Source organism: Chrysemys picta, chromosome 2, assembly GCF_011386835.1.
Source record: "Chrysemys picta bellii isolate R12L10 chromosome 2, ASM1138683v2, whole genome shotgun sequence".
Lineage (NCBI taxonomy): Eukaryota > Metazoa > Chordata > Testudines > Emydidae > Chrysemys > Chrysemys picta.
This window is the reverse complement of record NC_088792.1, coordinates 201,134,773-201,152,768: the sequence shown is the minus strand read 5'-3', so window position 1 is coordinate 201,152,768 and position 17,996 is coordinate 201,134,773. Positions and strand designations below refer to the sequence as shown.

The 17,996-nt window shown below is 39.1% G+C and overlaps 1 protein-coding gene across 8 annotated transcripts in view; it reads right to left on the bottom strand.

Annotated features, from left to right (window-relative positions):
• Window positions 1-439: 439 nt before the first annotated feature.
• Window positions 440-17,996, bottom strand: part of PTPN2 (protein tyrosine phosphatase non-receptor type 2) — a 55,648-nt gene continuing 38,091 nt past the window's right edge. For 3 of the 8 annotated variants that reach the window (XM_065585238.1, XM_065585243.1, XM_065585239.1), the window contains 4 exons: window positions 16,670-16,828; window positions 11,130-11,323; window positions 5,409-5,612; window positions 440-862 (listed from right to left, as the gene is read on the bottom strand). In XM_065585238.1, the coding sequence (XP_065441310.1) occupies window positions 841-862; window positions 5,409-5,612; window positions 11,130-11,323; window positions 16,670-16,828 (579 nt within the window). In that variant the 3' untranslated portion in view covers window positions 440-840. Of the gene's footprint in view, window positions 863-4,449; window positions 5,613-11,129; window positions 11,324-16,669; window positions 16,829-17,996 lie in introns of those variants that run through there. The other 5 variants (XM_065585241.1, XM_065585246.1, XM_065585242.1 and 2 more) reach the window with 2 other exon arrangements.

Here is a 17,996-nt window from a genome sequence, read left to right as displayed (position 1 = left end):
TCTGAATTTGGCATATGAAACTCAGTGATTGTTAACTTGGCCATACTGCACAAGTATTAAGGTGTAAATTCAGCAGTATACATAGAATATTAAAGGCATGAACCCATTGAAGCTATAGAGAGATGCCCATTGGCAGTAATTGGCATAATGCAACAGTTTTGCTTGTTGCAAATAGAAGTTTGAGATTTTAAATGGACATAAGAAAATCCAACCATATCATATGGCAGCTTTCTTGCACTGGATTTTGTAGAGTAGCTTGTGCATAAGATTAGAACAGACATGGAAAGTGTTACTGAACCAAGTATTCTTGTTTTCATTATGACTGGAATGTTTGGAAAACGACAGGTAGAGTTCCTAATGGAGGCTACCTCAATACTCAGCATCAAATTTGTAGTTTTCCAGTTGGGTAAGAAAAAGAAAGCCTTGAGATAAATCCCAGTTTTCTTGAAATACTGTTTAATAGTTTTCCCCTAACATAATGCGCACACAACAGTATGTTGTCAATTTAAAAAAATATTTAATGCTGCCAAAAATGTATAAAAATACAATAAAAATGGCAGTACAAAGTATTTTCTAGTTTATTTCTTTTACATCTTTCTACAATTAATACAGGCATTATAAAAAACACAGAAGACAGCAAGTTATTTTGTTTTGCAAAGTAGCATGCTGGTGGTGTTCTTCATCCCCTGGATGTAGTTTACGTTGTAAACAGATAATTATGAGGCCTTCTTGGTATTTATCAGACCTCACTTTTGTTCCCGGAGAGGGGTTCATATCTTGCCTTGCATGTCAATAGTTTGCAATTTATATAGATGCAGAATATTCACAAGTCTTGGAGGTTTAGATGTCAGTCAGTCTCGGCCTACGACATACAACGCAAAACAAAGTCACCAATTCAGTAAAGACTAAAAATCAGTACAGACTAAGGGCTTGGAAGTCACTATAAATTGTAAAGCAAACCCCAAAACTGATAATTTGTTCCAATTTTTCACATTCGTTTCTCAGACTAATTACTCCATTACTATCAGTAGTAAAACTGTTTGAAATGCCAAATCTTTTTCGGAAGAGATACTACAGGTAAGGCAAATGCACATTGGAGAGGGGTTCATATCTTGCCTTGCATGTCCAGCAGGTCACTAAAGCCCGTACCTAACTTTAAGCATGTCAACAGTCCCATTGACTGCAGTGGGACTCCATGAGTATTTTGCTGGACCAGGACCTAATAACTGCTTTTTGAAATCTGAATGCCAGTCCTGTTTTAGAAGTTACAGTTCAAAGCAAAGTGACATTCCAAGTCTAAATTCTCTTGTCCCAATGAGGGAATTCCAAAACAACAATTTTTAATAAAGCAAAGTTTATATGACCAGAAACAAATTAGAAGAACCAACATTCATAAACCCACACTGATTTCTTCCAGAGCACAGTAATCTTTCCTTAAAGTTAATTGACAGCATTGAAAAAATATTTTTTTCACATATCAGGCCTTTTAATGCAAATAAAGACTCAGACAGATGAAATATTTTGAACACATTTATTTTTAGTACACAAGAGTGAGACTGAGCTGAAGCCAGTTAAAAAACAGCTTTAAAAGGCAGGAAGACTATCACACAATTTAACTTTGCCAAATTCCACCCTGTAGTTTAAATCACTTGACCACAATGACAATTTTCCCCATGAGTTACCTCAATTTACATAAGTTTCTTGTGCAGTCATCCAAAAATCTGACATTTAAGTCTAATAAATGAAAAGGTACATTAATGTTGTTGGCCTCTATTATACTTCAAGGCTTTTTCATACCCACCCAATTCACACACTTGCCTTTTTTTATTGTCCATTTGCACTAAGCTGTATATTTTTAAAATACTATATTAAAATAAAAATACATCAGTTAATGAAACGGAACAAGTAATGTTCCAAAAGCTTAATTAAGTTAAGTTTCATTTGCAAATTAAATTTCCCTAAAACGCACCTGTAATTTCTCCAAATCTTTACTTTAGACTGTATTTAATTATTGCTATTGGATAACTCCTGCTCAACAAGTAGTGGGGAAAATATTTACAAGATCGAGGGGCACTCAACACAGCAAGTGGTGCCATTGCAAACAATAGATTTCCCATGCCAGAAAAATATAATTGAATAGAAAACCAAAAGGACTAATTCCAATCCTTATAAAACTAGAATGTGCTACTTATAACTGAGATTCAGGTGTTTGTTAGTTGGTAAAAGGTGAATGAGATTTGTATGAAGCTAATCATCTGAATGTCAGCTTTAAAGTGATCTAATTAAAAAAATAAGTTCTACTATGCTAATTATTCTGGAAAACAATACATATAGGGGAAAAGAGGATCACAGTCAAGATTTCAATCAGAAGCTCAACAGCATTTCAGAACTAGTGTGCCAATCAGGATTTAATATCTCAGAAGAGAAGACTGTTGTCTCATGTTCTCTTTTCACTTAACTGCCACAAAAACAACAAAGTATGCATAGCCTAGATTTTGTAACAACCACCTTCCTGTAAAGTGCTATGAACTAAAGACAAAAGAGGAAATCCTAACCCCACTAAAAAGTCAGTGGGCATTTTGCCATTGATTTTAAATGGAACTAGGATTTTACACCAGGTTCCTTCCTGGAATGTGATAAAAAGCTTCTTTCCCAATCTTATACTGCAGCAGATCGGAGTTTAACATTTTTTTTTGCCTGTCACTGGTGTGATCCTTAAAAATTGTTACAGATGTCTTCACACCTGGTTGTTAATGATGCAGCCAAGCCAACCAAACACAGCTTACCCATAAATTACCAAATTAATTTACAAATGCTACTTTGTGGTGTGAAAAGGAGTGAACACAATGTGAGCATACATGAACGTTCCCAAGAGACCAAGAAAGTCTTCTTGGGGTCTGGGCAATGTAGGAGACAGTTTAGATGGCATCAGGTAAAAGAATTCAAATGACGGTGTTCAAAGATGCATTTAGAGCTTGTCATCAAGACAAGAAAGCAGAAAATGCTTGGAAAAATCCTGCTGCTGAGTCAGGAGATAAATGGAGACTTGCAATTTCAGAGAAAGGGATATTATCTCTCTTGGAGGTTTTTTTTCTTAACTGTTTTCCTTTAAGCACTTTAGGATTTGAAGATCTCATTTCACTTTTATAATAGTACTTCATGGCACAACATACATTTTCCCATAAATAAAACCCAGCCGTTTGTAAGACACTTTACAACAGAAAAGAAATATGGGAAGATTGAGGAGTAAGATATAGGATGGAAAGAGTAATGCACTCTCTCTAGGCTGGGGGTTGATTAGAGTTAGAACAGCTGAAGGTTAAAAAAAGAAAAAAAAAAAAAAAAAACTATTTGGTGGGACAATACCTTCCTAAACACAAAATCTGCACTCTCTCCCTGATTGCTTACCGTCTTGTTACAACAAGTAACCAAATTTACTATTTCTGCCAAAGCAATTACTAAATCTTGGCTCTGCCATGGTTCCAGTACAAGTTGCCATCTTGTTTTAATGGCAGTCTTACAGAAACACAGCTCTGAATACTGTAAGACTCTACCACCTGAAGTCTCATTCTTTTACTAACACCGGGGAATTACACATTTTACTCCTATTCACACTATCTGGAGGTACCTATGTAAATCTATTGCACATCCATGAGACACTCCTCAAAAGTGTATGTTGTTCAGTCATCTAGTAGCACTGCAAAGAAACAGCAACTCAGTTTAGGTCCCATGTTTAATCTCTTGCTACTGAGCTTGCAGGTGGCTGGAGACCTCTCAAAGTGCTTTATTAAGGAGATCACAGTATCATCCCCTTTTTACACATTTGGAAACTGAGGCAGTGAGGTACAGTGATCTGTCCAAGGTCACCCAACAGTCCAGTGGCAGAGCCATGAATAGAACTCAAGTCTCCTGAACTCTGATCCACTGTTCTATCCACTAGGCCACACAGCCTTCCTCCTTAGATGAGAATGATTTGGACAGCTACATACAGACTCCATTGTATAGGTTCCTTTAAGGGAAAGGAAGTTAACAATGGAGCTGGGAAAAGAGCTATTAGATACACTTTTTCATATAAAACAGTGAAAAGTTTATGATCCATCTCAAACTGATCCAAAGGTAAATAAGTACTTCCTTCATCTACTATTCCTGATGAAGTGGCTAACTATTGTGTTTACTATGGTGATAGGCAACTTAAAAAAGTACCTTAAATAGATCTGGCATCCTTAAGACTTTGTCACAGTTCATAAAATGTTATCAAATAGTTGACAATATTCATCTATATTCTGTAGCTAATGCTTTCAATTACTTTTGAAACAAGTTTTTCACAAAAAGTTCAATCAGTTTTAAGTTGCCTTCAATGTGCCATTATTGATGGGTGATAGATTATTATTATTATTATTACACGGAATAAAACTCAAAAAAAAAAATAATAAGATGAGACACAAAATATCACATTTCACATTTAATGGAATGTCAGAACTTTAACAAAACTAGAGCTTCAGAAGTAGCTGAAGTCTTAATACAACTTCCATTAATCAGTTTAACAATTTGCCTCTAAGTCTAGGACTAGCAAACAGCTTTATAAAAAAAAACAAAAAAAAACAACACCAAGCATTTTAAAGCTTTTTTAAATAAGGAAACTGCAAAAACAAAAAATAAATAAATAAAAGGAATGCAGCGTACAGAGTAGAAACTGAAAAGTGCTTCATTAGAACCCTAGCTGCTCATATCAAAAGTCTCATCTTGAAATGTGGGGAATGGATGCACTGTGCACAAAATATCCTATACATTAAGTTCCAAAATCAAATTTTTTTTTTTGTCAAATAAATTTGTACAAACTAAGCTTTTAAAAGTACAGTTAGCTACAAAAAGTAAGATTAAATATGCAGTTATAAAATATATTTATCCTGGGTCATAAGAATATAAAATGTTGATGCCTATGTCAATAGTACATTACACATTACACACATTTAAGGATAACTTCTTTGCATTAATAATGTAAATGATACCACACTGTTTATTGCTTATGTCAGGCATGTAAATTAAAACCCAGATAGCCACAATAGTTAAATTTTCATGGCTCAGGGTCTATCTATCTAGATTCAGTGGAATACCATTTTTAAAAGTATATAAATACAGTTACACAAAGTTTGTACCTGTTTATTTAACAAACGAACAACTTTATTCTGGGTAGCAATTTGCCGTTTGGTTTCAGAAGTACCTGCTGTGAAAGTCCTGAGATGCTGACTGATCAGTTTACATCACTTATCTAGTTTGTGTCTAAACTACTGCACCGATTTTAGGTGTAAGGAGTTTGCTGCTGAAAGTCAAACTCCCTAATGATTGACTTGCAGCAAGATTAGCTGCTACCATAGACAGGCTCACAGTGCAAATAAGTTTTTACTTACAAGGAATGTTCTTGAAAATACAGTTTCCAGCAAGAATAAGCTCCAACTAAAATGACTGTACCAAACCCAATCTTAGTGAGAATAGGTTTCCAATATAACCACCTTTTTCTTTTTCTTTCAGTCTCACTTAGCTTCTGTTTCATCTGATGCACCTTCTGGGCTGTGTAAGCTTTTCTATCCTCTCGCAGCCGTTTCCGAACAGTACTAAAAGAGAGAAAAAACTAAGTTGTGGAATAGAAGTAATTCCTCAAGAGATTAGGAGAAACCCCCTCAACCCAACACACAGAATAGTTAACCAATTTGTGCCGTTTAGGACTAAAACGATGAAGGAGGGAGTGTCGATGAGAATGGTCTTTAATGAAACTGTTCAGGTAATTAGAGTAGCACAGCGTAAATACCCACGCTGTTTTAACATTATTAAGGTTCCAAGTCAAACATCAGGAACTTAGGAAACACCAGAGTTGCAACCTTAATTCTGCCCCCTCTTGCCTACGCATGATAATTTTAATGGCATGATCACATTTTCCCCTGCACAGAACTCTGGCTTCATTCAGTGACTGAGGTTTTTCTGTATTTTGTATGTATATGTATTTTTCTATATTAAATATATAGAATGTACAAAAAAGCACATGTTGAGGGTAACTTCACTGAAGAGGTTACTCAGCCTCTTTCTTGATTGTTGCCTGCAACCCTCCTATCCACACACACAAAACCCTCATGAGTTTAGTGGTACTTTCAATCTGGGCTGGCTGGCACATCTGAGGCTGCAGGCTAAAACCAGAGTGACGCTTTTCCCTCAGACTGATAACCTACACACTTTCCAGTAAGGACACAGGCTAAATCACTTGATGCCGATAGTCCTCCACTGCCTTCCCACAATTCCCCAGGTACCTAAAACAACCAACAAGTTCTCCCACAACTCACTGGCAAAGATCAGAGCAGCTCAGTTTATTGCAACTGAAAGAACCATGGGACATGGTCTTAGCAATACACAATGCCGAGTGCAGAACCAGTGAGGATACAGTAACTCAAGTAGGACTTTGTTCTGTGGCTGCTCACACCAGAAGTAAGCTAACCAGGGTGCTCAGCCTCAGGTTTTGATTACCTGAGTTAACAAGGCTACAGTGAAAACACACCCACACAACTTGTACCTTCAATCCATAGCCAACCTCCTATTGATAATGGGAAGTTGGTACAAAGATTGAGGATAAAATATGGCCCTTGTGTAGTCCAGTTTGCAGAGGTATTGAGCACCAACAGCTCCCACTCACTACAGTTGGGCCTATCAGTGTGTACTACTTCTGAAACTCATACCATAAACGTTTATTTAGAAAAGTTAGCATTGATTTTCCACTGTGGTGAAAAACTGATGTGACGTACTTGTAGGACCACTACTATTTCAGCTCTTTGCAAGCCAAGCTGTCATCTGATTTGTGCATCTGATTGTGATATCATGCGATGAAACCTCCTACATCCAATCAAAACTGGCAACCCTATGGCAAAACTGCTGTTTGTACTGACATAGGAAAACCGCTCCCCATAAATTAAACAAGCTATCCTGATATAAATGCAATTTTGCTAGTATAGCTGTATCTACACTAGAAACTTCTGCCAGTACAGACACACTGGTTAGGGGATCACACATTTTCACACCCTTGGGCAACACTGCTATTCTGGCAGAAGTCTGTATCTTGTATGTCGCTACAAGAGCTACAATGGCACACCTGCAGTGCTACAACTATGCTGCTGTAGCACTTGTACCATAGACACTTAAGCCTATGTTACACCTAAAACTCAGGTCAACCTAGCTACATCACCCAAGGCTGTGAAAAATTTCACACCCTGTATGAAGTAGTTAGGTTATCCTAACCCCTTCCATCAACCTAGCTACTGCCTCTCAGGTCTACATTAAACCTTTACTACAGTGACAGAAGGATTTTCTCTCATTGCCATAGTAAATCTACCCTCTCCCACCCACCCCCCCCCCGAGAGGTGGTAGCTAGGTTAGCAGTGACCCAACTGCATCTATAGCATGGGTTACCTTGACCTAACTACTTCACACAGGTGTGTGAAATTTCTCACAGCCCAGAGCAATGTGACTATGTCGACCTAAGTTTCAAGTCAAGACCAGGCCTTACACAGCCTTTTTATCTGAAAGTTTGAAGCCTTAACAAACAGTAAGCTCCAAAGTTAGCAACTCAATGAGATGGACGGAGTAGTTCAGCCCTTTCAACTGTTGTTCTAGAGCAGTGGTTCCCAAAACTTTAACAGCCCGCAAACCCCTTTCTCTAAATTGTGAAATAGTGAACCCCCTCCTAAAAATTAGTATTTCCAGGGTTTCAAATTTAAATTTCCTCAGTGTGATGGATGCGCTTGCTTTGATCTGCATAGCTCTTGGAAGTCCGGAACCTTTGGAGAAAGATAAAGTCTCAGGTCTGGTTCAGCATCAAGTCTGTTTCTGTATTTCGTTTTCAGATGTGCATACAAGGAAAATGCTTTCTTGCACAAGTATGTTGTTGAAAATGGTAACAAAACTGCAGCAGCTTTTTCTGTCAGAAGGGGGTACTCGTTTCTTAAACTCAGCCAATGACATATTTCTGAAACACCTTTTCAGTTCTTAATCACAGGAGATCTCAATCAATTTCTCTTTTTCCTCCATGTTCAATATCTGTGTTGAGAAAGTGGTATCATCAAAAGGGTTGCGAATCCGGTCATTATCGCCTGATACAGCTGGAAAGTAATCCCTGAAAGTTGTGCAAAGTCCTTTTAGGTGTGCAGTTATATTGGTTTTAGTGCACTGATCCAACTGAAGTTTATGTTCTGCCAGGAAGTCATTAAGATTACTGAAACACTCAGTTTGATTGTTTTCCAAACAACTTTCCCAGAACTGCAACTTCTTTATCATAGATTCAACTCGGTCTTGCACATTGAAAACTGTTATATTGAGACCCTGAAGAGATAAATTTAGGTCATTAATTCTTGAGAAAATATCTGCTAAATAAGCTAGGCTCTGGAGCCAGACATCATTTTCCACTGCATTGTGCAGCACTTCCTGCAGTCCTTCAGGCATGCGTTCTGTTGCGAGGGCTTGTCTATGGATGCTGCAATGAGTCCAAGAGACTTTTGATGCAACCTTTTTTGTTCGAGCTACAAATCCAGGATACCTCCCAGTCATTGATGTGGCCCCATCAGTGCAAATGCTTAGGCAACGAGACCAATCTATTTCGTTTTCTTGAAAATATGCATTAGTCAGATTGAAGATATCTTCTCCAGTTGTACGTTCTTCCAATGGTCGGCAAAACAACAAGTCTTCTTCAACCAGACCTTCATTCACATAACGTACAAACAGTAGCAAAATAGCTAGATTAGCTACATCAGTTGATTCATCCAACTGTATAGCATAATATGGACTATTTTTCACTCTGTACAATTATGGTCTCTACGTTATTTGACATCATTAATTCTTCTTGACAACGTATTATTGGACAAAGGTACCGTGTCAATCCTTTTTGCAGCCTTTTCTCCAAGCATGCAATGAACTATGTCTTTTATACATGGACCAATCAAGCTCTCTGCTATAGTATGGGCTTCTGATGCTTTTGCTACTCAGTAGCTCACGCGGTATGATACTTCAAGTGCATTTTCATTATCAGTACTTGCTTTGGATAGAAAACTGGTAATGTCACTTTTCCTCTCAGCTAATTTTCGCTTGAAAAAAATCAACAGGCTTGTCGAGTTGTACAGGATGCCTAGTTTCTAAATGGCACCGAAGTAGAGAAGGTTTGAAGCAGCTGTTTGCTAGATCACCACCACAAATCACACACAGTGGTTTTGGACATTCTTGATCACCAATGCATGCAAAGCCATATTTTATATAATCATAGTCATATTTTCTTTTCTTTGTAAGTGACTTTCCAGGACCATCATGATCATTAGACGTAGATTTTCCACAGTGTGGACTTGAGGAAACACTAGCTGATTCTTGCGTCTTTACACTTTCCTTTTTCAGCCACTTATCCATTGAACTTGTGTACAAAAGTTCTAATAAAAACACCGAGAGACTGCTAACAACCAACAAACTAGAAAATGAGAAGCTTCACTCAAATCTCACTGAAGCAAAACAGCACTCCAGAGAGAATGACAATTACAGAGGCACCTTAATACTGCTACACTGGCTACAACGTGCTTCTGGCTGGTTTGGCTTCCAAACAGCTTTCCTTCCGCCACAAGGTTCTCTCCCTAGGAGAGTGTCCTGCGAGGGACAAATTAGCTTGGACCACCCCCCACATACAGCACTGCTCCTGCTCACTCTGCCCTCCATGCCAACTTCCCCTGTCTGACAAGGACAGGAGTCTGAGCTGCCACCTGCAGGTCTGGGGGTCTCAGCTGCCACCCTGCCCACCACAGGGCTCAGGCTACTGGCCCCACGCCAGAGCCTGGGCTGCCGGATCCATACTCCCTGGGGCTCCTGCTGCTGGACCCCATTGACCACCCCGGTCAACTGAGCTTGAGCTGCAGGTCCCGCTGACCGCTGGGGCTCAGGCTGCTGGCCCCAACTGCCCGGCTCCACTCTCCCTGAGGCTTGGGACTGCCAGCCCCGCCGGAGCACTGGGGTTTGGGCTGCCGGCTCCAACTGCCCGGCCCCGCTCTCCCTGGGGTCAGGGCTGCCAGCCCCCCCGGAGCGCTGGGGTTCGGGCTGCCAGCTCCCCCACTGACGGGGGGCAGGGCTCGACCTTCCGGCCCCAACTGCCCGGCCCCGCTCTCCCTGGGACTCGGGCTGCCAGCCCCACCAGAGCGCTGGGGTTCGGGCTGCTGGCTGTCCCACTGACGGGGGTCAGGGCTCTAGCTGCCAGCCCCAACTGCCCGGCCCCGCTCTCCTTGGGACTCAGGCTGCCGGCTCCCCCGCTGACAGGGACAGGGCTCGGGCTGCTGGCCCCAACTGCACAGCCCTGCTCTCCCGGGGGCTCTAGTTATCTGTCCTGCAACCGGGTTGCACCTGCTGCCTCCAATGCTGGGGTCCTCTGGCCGCCATTAATGAATTTTTTCTTGCGAACCCCCTTTAACGTTCTGCGAACCCCAGTTTGGGAACCACTGTTCTAGAGTGTTTGCAGAATGACACTTTAAACCTTGTGCTGTAAGCCTTTCCGGTCCCAGAAACCTTGTTATTTTCTCTTTTCTTCTTAAAACCTACTTATTCCCTGTTCAGTACTTTTAAATAAGTGAAGTGATATCAAAGATTGAATAAAATCATGTCTAACACAACCCTCTCAGTTTTGTTGGGAGTCTCCCAGAAGCGGGTTCTATCTCCCTGAGGCTACTGAAGTCAAACTGGGAGCCTCCAGAGGTAAGCACTGCCTGGCCGGAGCCTGCACCCATCATTCTCTGCCTCAGCCCTGAGCCCCCTCCCAGAGCCAGCACCCCAAACCCTCTTCCACACCCCAATCCCTTGCCCCAGGCCTGATCCCTCTCCTAAACCCAAACTCCTTCCCAGAGTCTGCACCCCGCACCCCCTCCTCCACCCCAACCCCCTAGCCCAGTCCTAAGCCCCTTCCAGCATGCAAACTCCCTCCCAGAGCTTGCACCCTGCACCCACTCCTGCACCCTAACCCTCTGCCCCAAGCTCAACCCTGATTAGACAGTTGGCAACCCCACTCCAGGATAAGAAGACTTGTATTAAAAAACAAAAACAAAAACACACAAGTAATTTTTCATGTTGCTTACCTTTCAATGTTTCCATCCATAGTATCTTGTACTTTAGTGGACAGTTCAGTATTTGTTTTCTCCCCCATTTGCTCCTGTTTTTCTAAGCCCACACTGTTCCCATTGTACTTCTCCATATTTATTCTGGTTGGGTGTGGAGGAGACTGCTCAGAACTTGGTGCTTGGTCCTCCTTAGAAAGTTCCTTCCACCGTTTCTAAGAGAGTGAGAAAACAAATTTTTGAATAAAGAAGTCTTCCACAGAATGATCATATAAATAAAAATGTAAATTAAAATTTATATAAAAACTAATTTCTAGATAACAAAGATGTAAGCCACACAGTGATACCTTTATTTACACTGAATAGAGAACAAGTACACCCATCAGTCTTAGCTTCAGTTAACACTAAAACCAAGACTAATTTGAGGGAAATTCGGTTGTTAGAAAACTAGAAGGTCAAGTATACAGCATAGAAATCTGTCCAGGATTAACAAAAATCTGCAAGTGAAAGTTATGGCTGTAAACTCATGGCAATGAAAAAGGTAAGGCTCTTGGGCATGACAGAATACTTGCAGAGATCTAGAAAAGTGGATCTGATTAAACAGATAACCATTGCCTTCTCTGTAATACCTAAGAGCAAGAAACAATACTACAACAATTAAAAAATGCTAAATCATTATTCAAATATTAAAAGTGACAGTGGTGTAACTAGGTTTTTTACTGTTTGCAAGAGACAAAATATTGACAAGAGTTCTTCACAAGAGATATCAGATGTGAAAAGTGTTTTTTGATTAAACAGTCTCTGATATGAACTTTGCTGCTCTACAACTCCATGTAAATCCAAAACTTTTTGTTATCAGCCACCTTCGTCATAAACCTGTGGAAAATCCAGAGAACTGGATAAAATGTCCAAGATGACCTGACAACTAGAAGAAAGTACAGCTGTACACGTCCATATGAATACACAGTCCCTTTGGAATTTCCAATAGTTTTATACAAGGATACTTATTTTTTGGAATTCCTTGTAGCAATGTTTAATGAACTGGTATGCCTTACTCCTGGGACTACAGATTAGATTTCCCTCAGGAAAACGAGAGAGAGAGAGAGAGAGAGAGTCTCTCTCTCTCTCTCTCTCTCTCTGAAGTAGGAGTCCATCTTAGAAAACTACATATTGCAATCAGCATTCATCGTCCCCTCAGAGGAAATCCTGCAGAGTATGAAGTGATTAGAAAATTAACTGTGTATTGGTAATGTTGCTATGGATTGTTGCCTAATGAGCTCAAAAGTGGATACTAAATGACTCCAGGAAAGCTAAGATTCCATTTAAACAAGTGTTTACCTAGCTACCTGTGTTTTATTTGCAGAGATAGAGCTCAAAATGCTAACAGTTTGCCTGGGAGTCTTGTCATTGGAAAAAGGAGAATTTATCCACCAAGAGTGAAGTTATTATTCAGGCAAACTTTTACTAAATTGAGATACATAAGTGACAGTCACCAGTTAGAAACTTATATTAAAACAATTTCCCCCTCCTTCCCAAAAACCACAGCTTGAGAACACTGTGGATGTCAAAAATGGAGTTTATTGGATTCGATGGTGGAAATGCTTCCCTGCTCCACTGCCCCACTCCCTGAAAAGGTCAGCTGCTAGCCCCACTTCTAAAGCCTCAAAACGTGCTCACATCCTGTGGACCTGACGTGATATGCAGGTGGTGAGCTGGCACAGTGCTTAAATATTTAAAGAAAATACAGTTACAGGTGATAGTATAGTCTTATATAAACATTGCAAGACAGGGACAAGGAAGGTGCCAGCAGATTAAAGGGGGAAAGCATTTTATTAAGTAAAGTTCACCAAACCACATCATGCATCTTCAGCAGGGTTTGAAACCTGAACCTTCAGCATTGCAGCACAGACTGCTACCACTTAAGCTACAGGACTAACTACATTAGCAGGAAGCAGCTAGCACCATGTGCTGAATCCAGGAGATGGTCATGGGGAGTATGGCACCCAGGTTCTTCAACCCACATCCCCAAAAGACCCTGCCCCGCATGGAGCCCGTAGGGGATTGGAGAGGAGATGGGATAATAATAATAATAATAATAATAAATGGAGATATCCCATCTCCTAGAACTGGAAGGGACCCTGAAAGGTCATAGAGTCCAGCCCCCTGCCTTCACTAGCAGGACCAAGTACTGATTTTTTGCCCCAGATCCCTAAGCGGCCCCCTCAAGGATTGAACTCACAACCCTGGGTTTAGCAGGCCAATGCTCAAACCACTGAGCTATCCCTCCCCCCATGCTGAGGCCATGTGCCAATTCTTCCCACCCTTCCCTCACTACTCTGGCAGCTTCCAGTACACTTTGTAAATACCCATGTGCTGTGTTGGCATCAGCAATCTCTTTACAATGTTCATGCCAGTTTCCCTGAGGGTCACAAGCAAGCGAAGGGAAATAGGAATTGAACAGTTCATTTTTCAGCCAAACTTAAATGGAATTTCATGGGATGAAGAAAAAGCACTTCTCTAGCCAAAGGATTTTCTCCCTAGTGAATTTCAAAGGCCTGCTGTAAACAGAAATGTTAGAGCTTTCCAGAAAAAGAGTCAGGCAACTACACAGAGAGATTGAGACCAGCTTCCCCTATACTCATATTTACTGGAAGAATGCTTACACAGTAAGCTGTGTAATTAGATCTACGTGGGCAGCCCCTTGAGACTTCAGCATTACAAGTTTTGAGCATAAGACCTCAAAAACTGGAGACGTTAACATAAGAGGAGTGGAGTTTGTCTTCACCTTTGCTAAGACTATGTCTGCACCACCACTTATGTCGGTATAACTTATACTGCTCAGGGGTTTGCCACCCCGAGAGCAACATAAGTTACGTCAACCTAAAGGTTGACATTGACAGTGCTAGGTCAGCAGGAGAGCTTCTCGCACCGACATAGCTACCACCGCCTTCTGGGGGTGGATTAACGAAGTCGATGGGAGAGCTCTCTCCTGTCATCTTAGAGCAGCTACACGAGAGAACTTACAGCGGCACAGGTATAAGCTCTTTTGTGTAGCCATAGCCTAAGTTATTTCTCTCTAGTCCCAGAAAAGCAGTCTACACTAAAATGTTAAAGGTTTTTGTATGTACTGTTACAAGTAATACCTAACCTGATTAGAGAAAAGTTCTCTAATCCTTTCCATTTTACATTTTCAGTTTAATGTACGCATGTGACAGCACTTTGTAAATAACCAGTTTCACTGTTGATGGAACATGCCCTACCTAGCAACATCAAAGCTGAAACTGAAACTAAATGGACAGGCAGCAAGCAGGTGCATGCATAAAAGAACTAGGAAGAAACAGCCTGAGCACACATTCGGTGCTGTTACTCTTAAGCCTACCCAGAGATCCTTCTAAATAAATGAGAAGGAAAAAAAAAAAAAAAAAAATCCATTGATCTTTTTTCAGAAGACACCAAAAATCCAAACACATTTCATGCTTGGCTATTTAAAGGCGTTTTAAATAAGATTTCTGGATGTCAATTAAAACAATTCAAATTGACTCTGGGTTTCATCTGCATTCCAATTTAAAAAACAAAATCTTTAACAGAAGAAGAAAATCAAAATTTACCATTTGATAAGTTATACATCAAACCAAAGTATATCTGTATAGGATAAAATCAATGTCCATATTTCTATTCTATTGTGCAAGTAACTTAAATCCCTCACATACAATAAATCAAGTAACAATTTCCTCCCATGCTATAGTGCTAAACAAACATTTTTAAATAAATTGTGAAGAGCAGCAAGGAAAATTCAAATTAAAGCGGATATCTTCGTTTACTCAAAAGTTCATGAAGTTCTTAAATGCAAATGGGATCAATTATGTACCAGCATACTTTGCAATCACATTGAAACATGTCAAGGATGTGATATCACATCCTTAACATTTAATTTTTACCTTTTCCTCTTAGAACATTCCATTCATTCCAAGACAGACAGAAAAACATTCAATACTTGTTAAGAATAGTACACTTTTCAAAAGTCTTAGCTCCCACATCTTAGGAAAAATGGAAGTAAGTCGTATACAACTGATAACCAGAAATAATTTAAAAAAATACTAATATCCAATAGTTATTCTAAATTTTGAAAGCTAGAGACTAATATAGAATAAAATCTTGAGATTAAAAAAAATTACACAAAAATATTCTCCAAAAGTTACATAAAGCTTACTCCAAAATTCACACATCATTTCAAAAGAAGATGGTAAAAAGCATGTATTGCTGCCAAAAGTTATTCTGAGAAATTGATACAATAGTCCATACATTTCTCAGGGCCTCAGGAAATGCACATGCTAAAAAGGAGGAATTTATATGTCGGAGGGAAAAAAAAGTCTCAGACTATTCAGTAATTTGATTGTGACATTACTGAAATGTGAGGTATGGCCTTTGGTATACAAAGCAGCAAAATGTTCAGGAAGTAAACTCCAAGTTCTGCCAAAAGGAGTAGCAGTCATTTACTGCAGGCTGCTAAGAGCGTTTCTTGGCTAAAATCATTAATGGTGTAAACAGTTAAGTATAGTCATAATGCTAGTCGTAAAGCTGTGTCAGAATACAACCACCTAGTTCTTACATAGCTTAAGTGTGTACCTTGCACCTATTTGGTGTTTAGTGGTTGTGTAAAATTATTTATTTACACACAAGGACAGAATGCGCGTAGGATGGAAACATTTGACAAGACAGTTAGCAAGATCATAGCTGTAATAAACATGCTTTAAGTTATCTACATCTCCATCCACAACTTTTCCATTAAATACCCAATCGATGAAAGCTACATTGAATTTGGCATCCTATTTCTGAAAGCGAAGTAGGTTTGTCAAGTTAATTTACACTTGTCTACAGTATGTTGTTTTTTCAGCAAGAGAAAAAAAACGAACAACAAGATGTACCCTACAAAAAAAAGAGTTCTGTGTCTCCTTGACAAGACATCCTTGAGTGGTTGAAGCTATTGTAAGCGTTATTACCGGAAGGCACATTGAAAACAAAGTTTAGAACTAGTGACTTGTAAAACCTGAACCTTATGAACTGCATTAAATAAACCCAATTAAGCTCATCTAGCTGGTTATACTGACTACAGCTGGTTAATGAAATAACAGTAAGAAAAATGTTACCTGATAGCAAACTTTAACCTTCAGCAGCAGAGTATTTTATTAACAGACAAAGTACAGGTAATTCAGGGAGAAAAGATCCTTGTTCAATTTCACTTGGAAACATGACCTTTCTTTTGTTTTTTTTAAAAAGCTGAAGATACTGATTTAACCTTCCTTATGTTAGTATAGAGTATGCCTGCCATATATCACAGAGCAGGGTACTCACACAAAGGGTTAAAAATTTAGCTGAGACAGGAAGCTGTTTAGGTATAAACAGCTTCAATGCTTGATTAAGAGAAGTTTATCTGCTTAACCAATGCAGAAATGACATGTTTTAAAATAACTAAGAGAACATCAAATTGAATCACCCATTGATATTATAAACATTGCAAATTTGGATTTTTATAGTAGAGTCAGTTTATTCTAAACATTTACCTGTATAGTTGAATCCCCCATGATAAATTTTGCTCCTTCTATTACAGCCATATATGAGAATCTTAGCTGGTCAGGCGTCTGAATAAGTCCCATGCGATACTTTCTCATATCCAATAATACTTGCTTAATGTCCACAGAAGAAGGGTCTTTTTTTTCCATCTGTTAAAAAAAAAAAAAGTCTGGTTAATTATACTAAGAGTTTTGACCTAATCTGTGAAAGTGGGACAACTGTTCTTTAAAAAGAACCAAAAAATAAGGAAAATTTTTAACAGATATTTGAGTCACACAATTTCTACTGAATATATACATCCACCTTTTTACCACATTTCTGTTATAACTGTATGAGAAACTAACATCTGAAACTGATTTCTAAGTTTATTTCTCAAGAGAAAAATCACTTAAAATACTTTTGTATAACACAAAAAGGTATGTTAAAATACAACTGGAGGTTAGTTGAAATCACAAACGCCAATATGCTAGTAATAATTAAAGCCCTGAGTCTTAATACACTTCTATGTGCCTAACTTTACTCATGAATGTGTTTACTTTGCAGGATTGGGGCACAGTAGTTCTGAGTACTACAACTTGGTGCTTAGTTAAAAAGACAGACACATTCAATAGGATGATGGGATAATGTTGGCAGAAGAATGAGTCGACCAAACCATTTGCAAATTTGGGGCATAACACAGACTGGCTAATACCATTATAAACATACTTTGAAAAACAGTGCAGTATGTATTACTTGCTATATGTCCAGTAACTGAACTAATGATTATGTCCTATTAAAAGTAATTTCCCCCAAAAAGAATCAGAAACACTAATCTGATAGATAGACAATGTTTTGCAATAGCGGCTTTTCTTTCAGAGTGTTTAGCTTTATATAAACACTTCAGATTTAATTTAATTTTTTTTAAGTTACAGGAATACTAGAACCACCAAAAAACTCAACAAGCTTCATTCTGTTGCACTATTTTTCTATCTATACTGCTGTTTCCTTCAAGTTTTGTAAAATTAGAAAGCAAATTCCACTTCTAGACAGACTCTGATCAAACAAGTTTCAGATAACAGTGAAGAGCTAAGGGCAAAGTTACAAATCTCTGAAAATAAGGTCTATAAAAAACTAAGGCACATTAAGATCACCAGTTTGAAAACAAGTCTCTATTGTGAAGAGCTTCTACTCATCCCACATTTGTGGAAAAATTATACATTTTCATACATTTATTTAAGCCATCAGAATAAGTGTCAGAGAAACGAAGTAGCTTCCACAGGGTCTTCATTTACCTTCACAAATGTGTGGCTTATTTACAGATATCTGATTTGTAAAGAA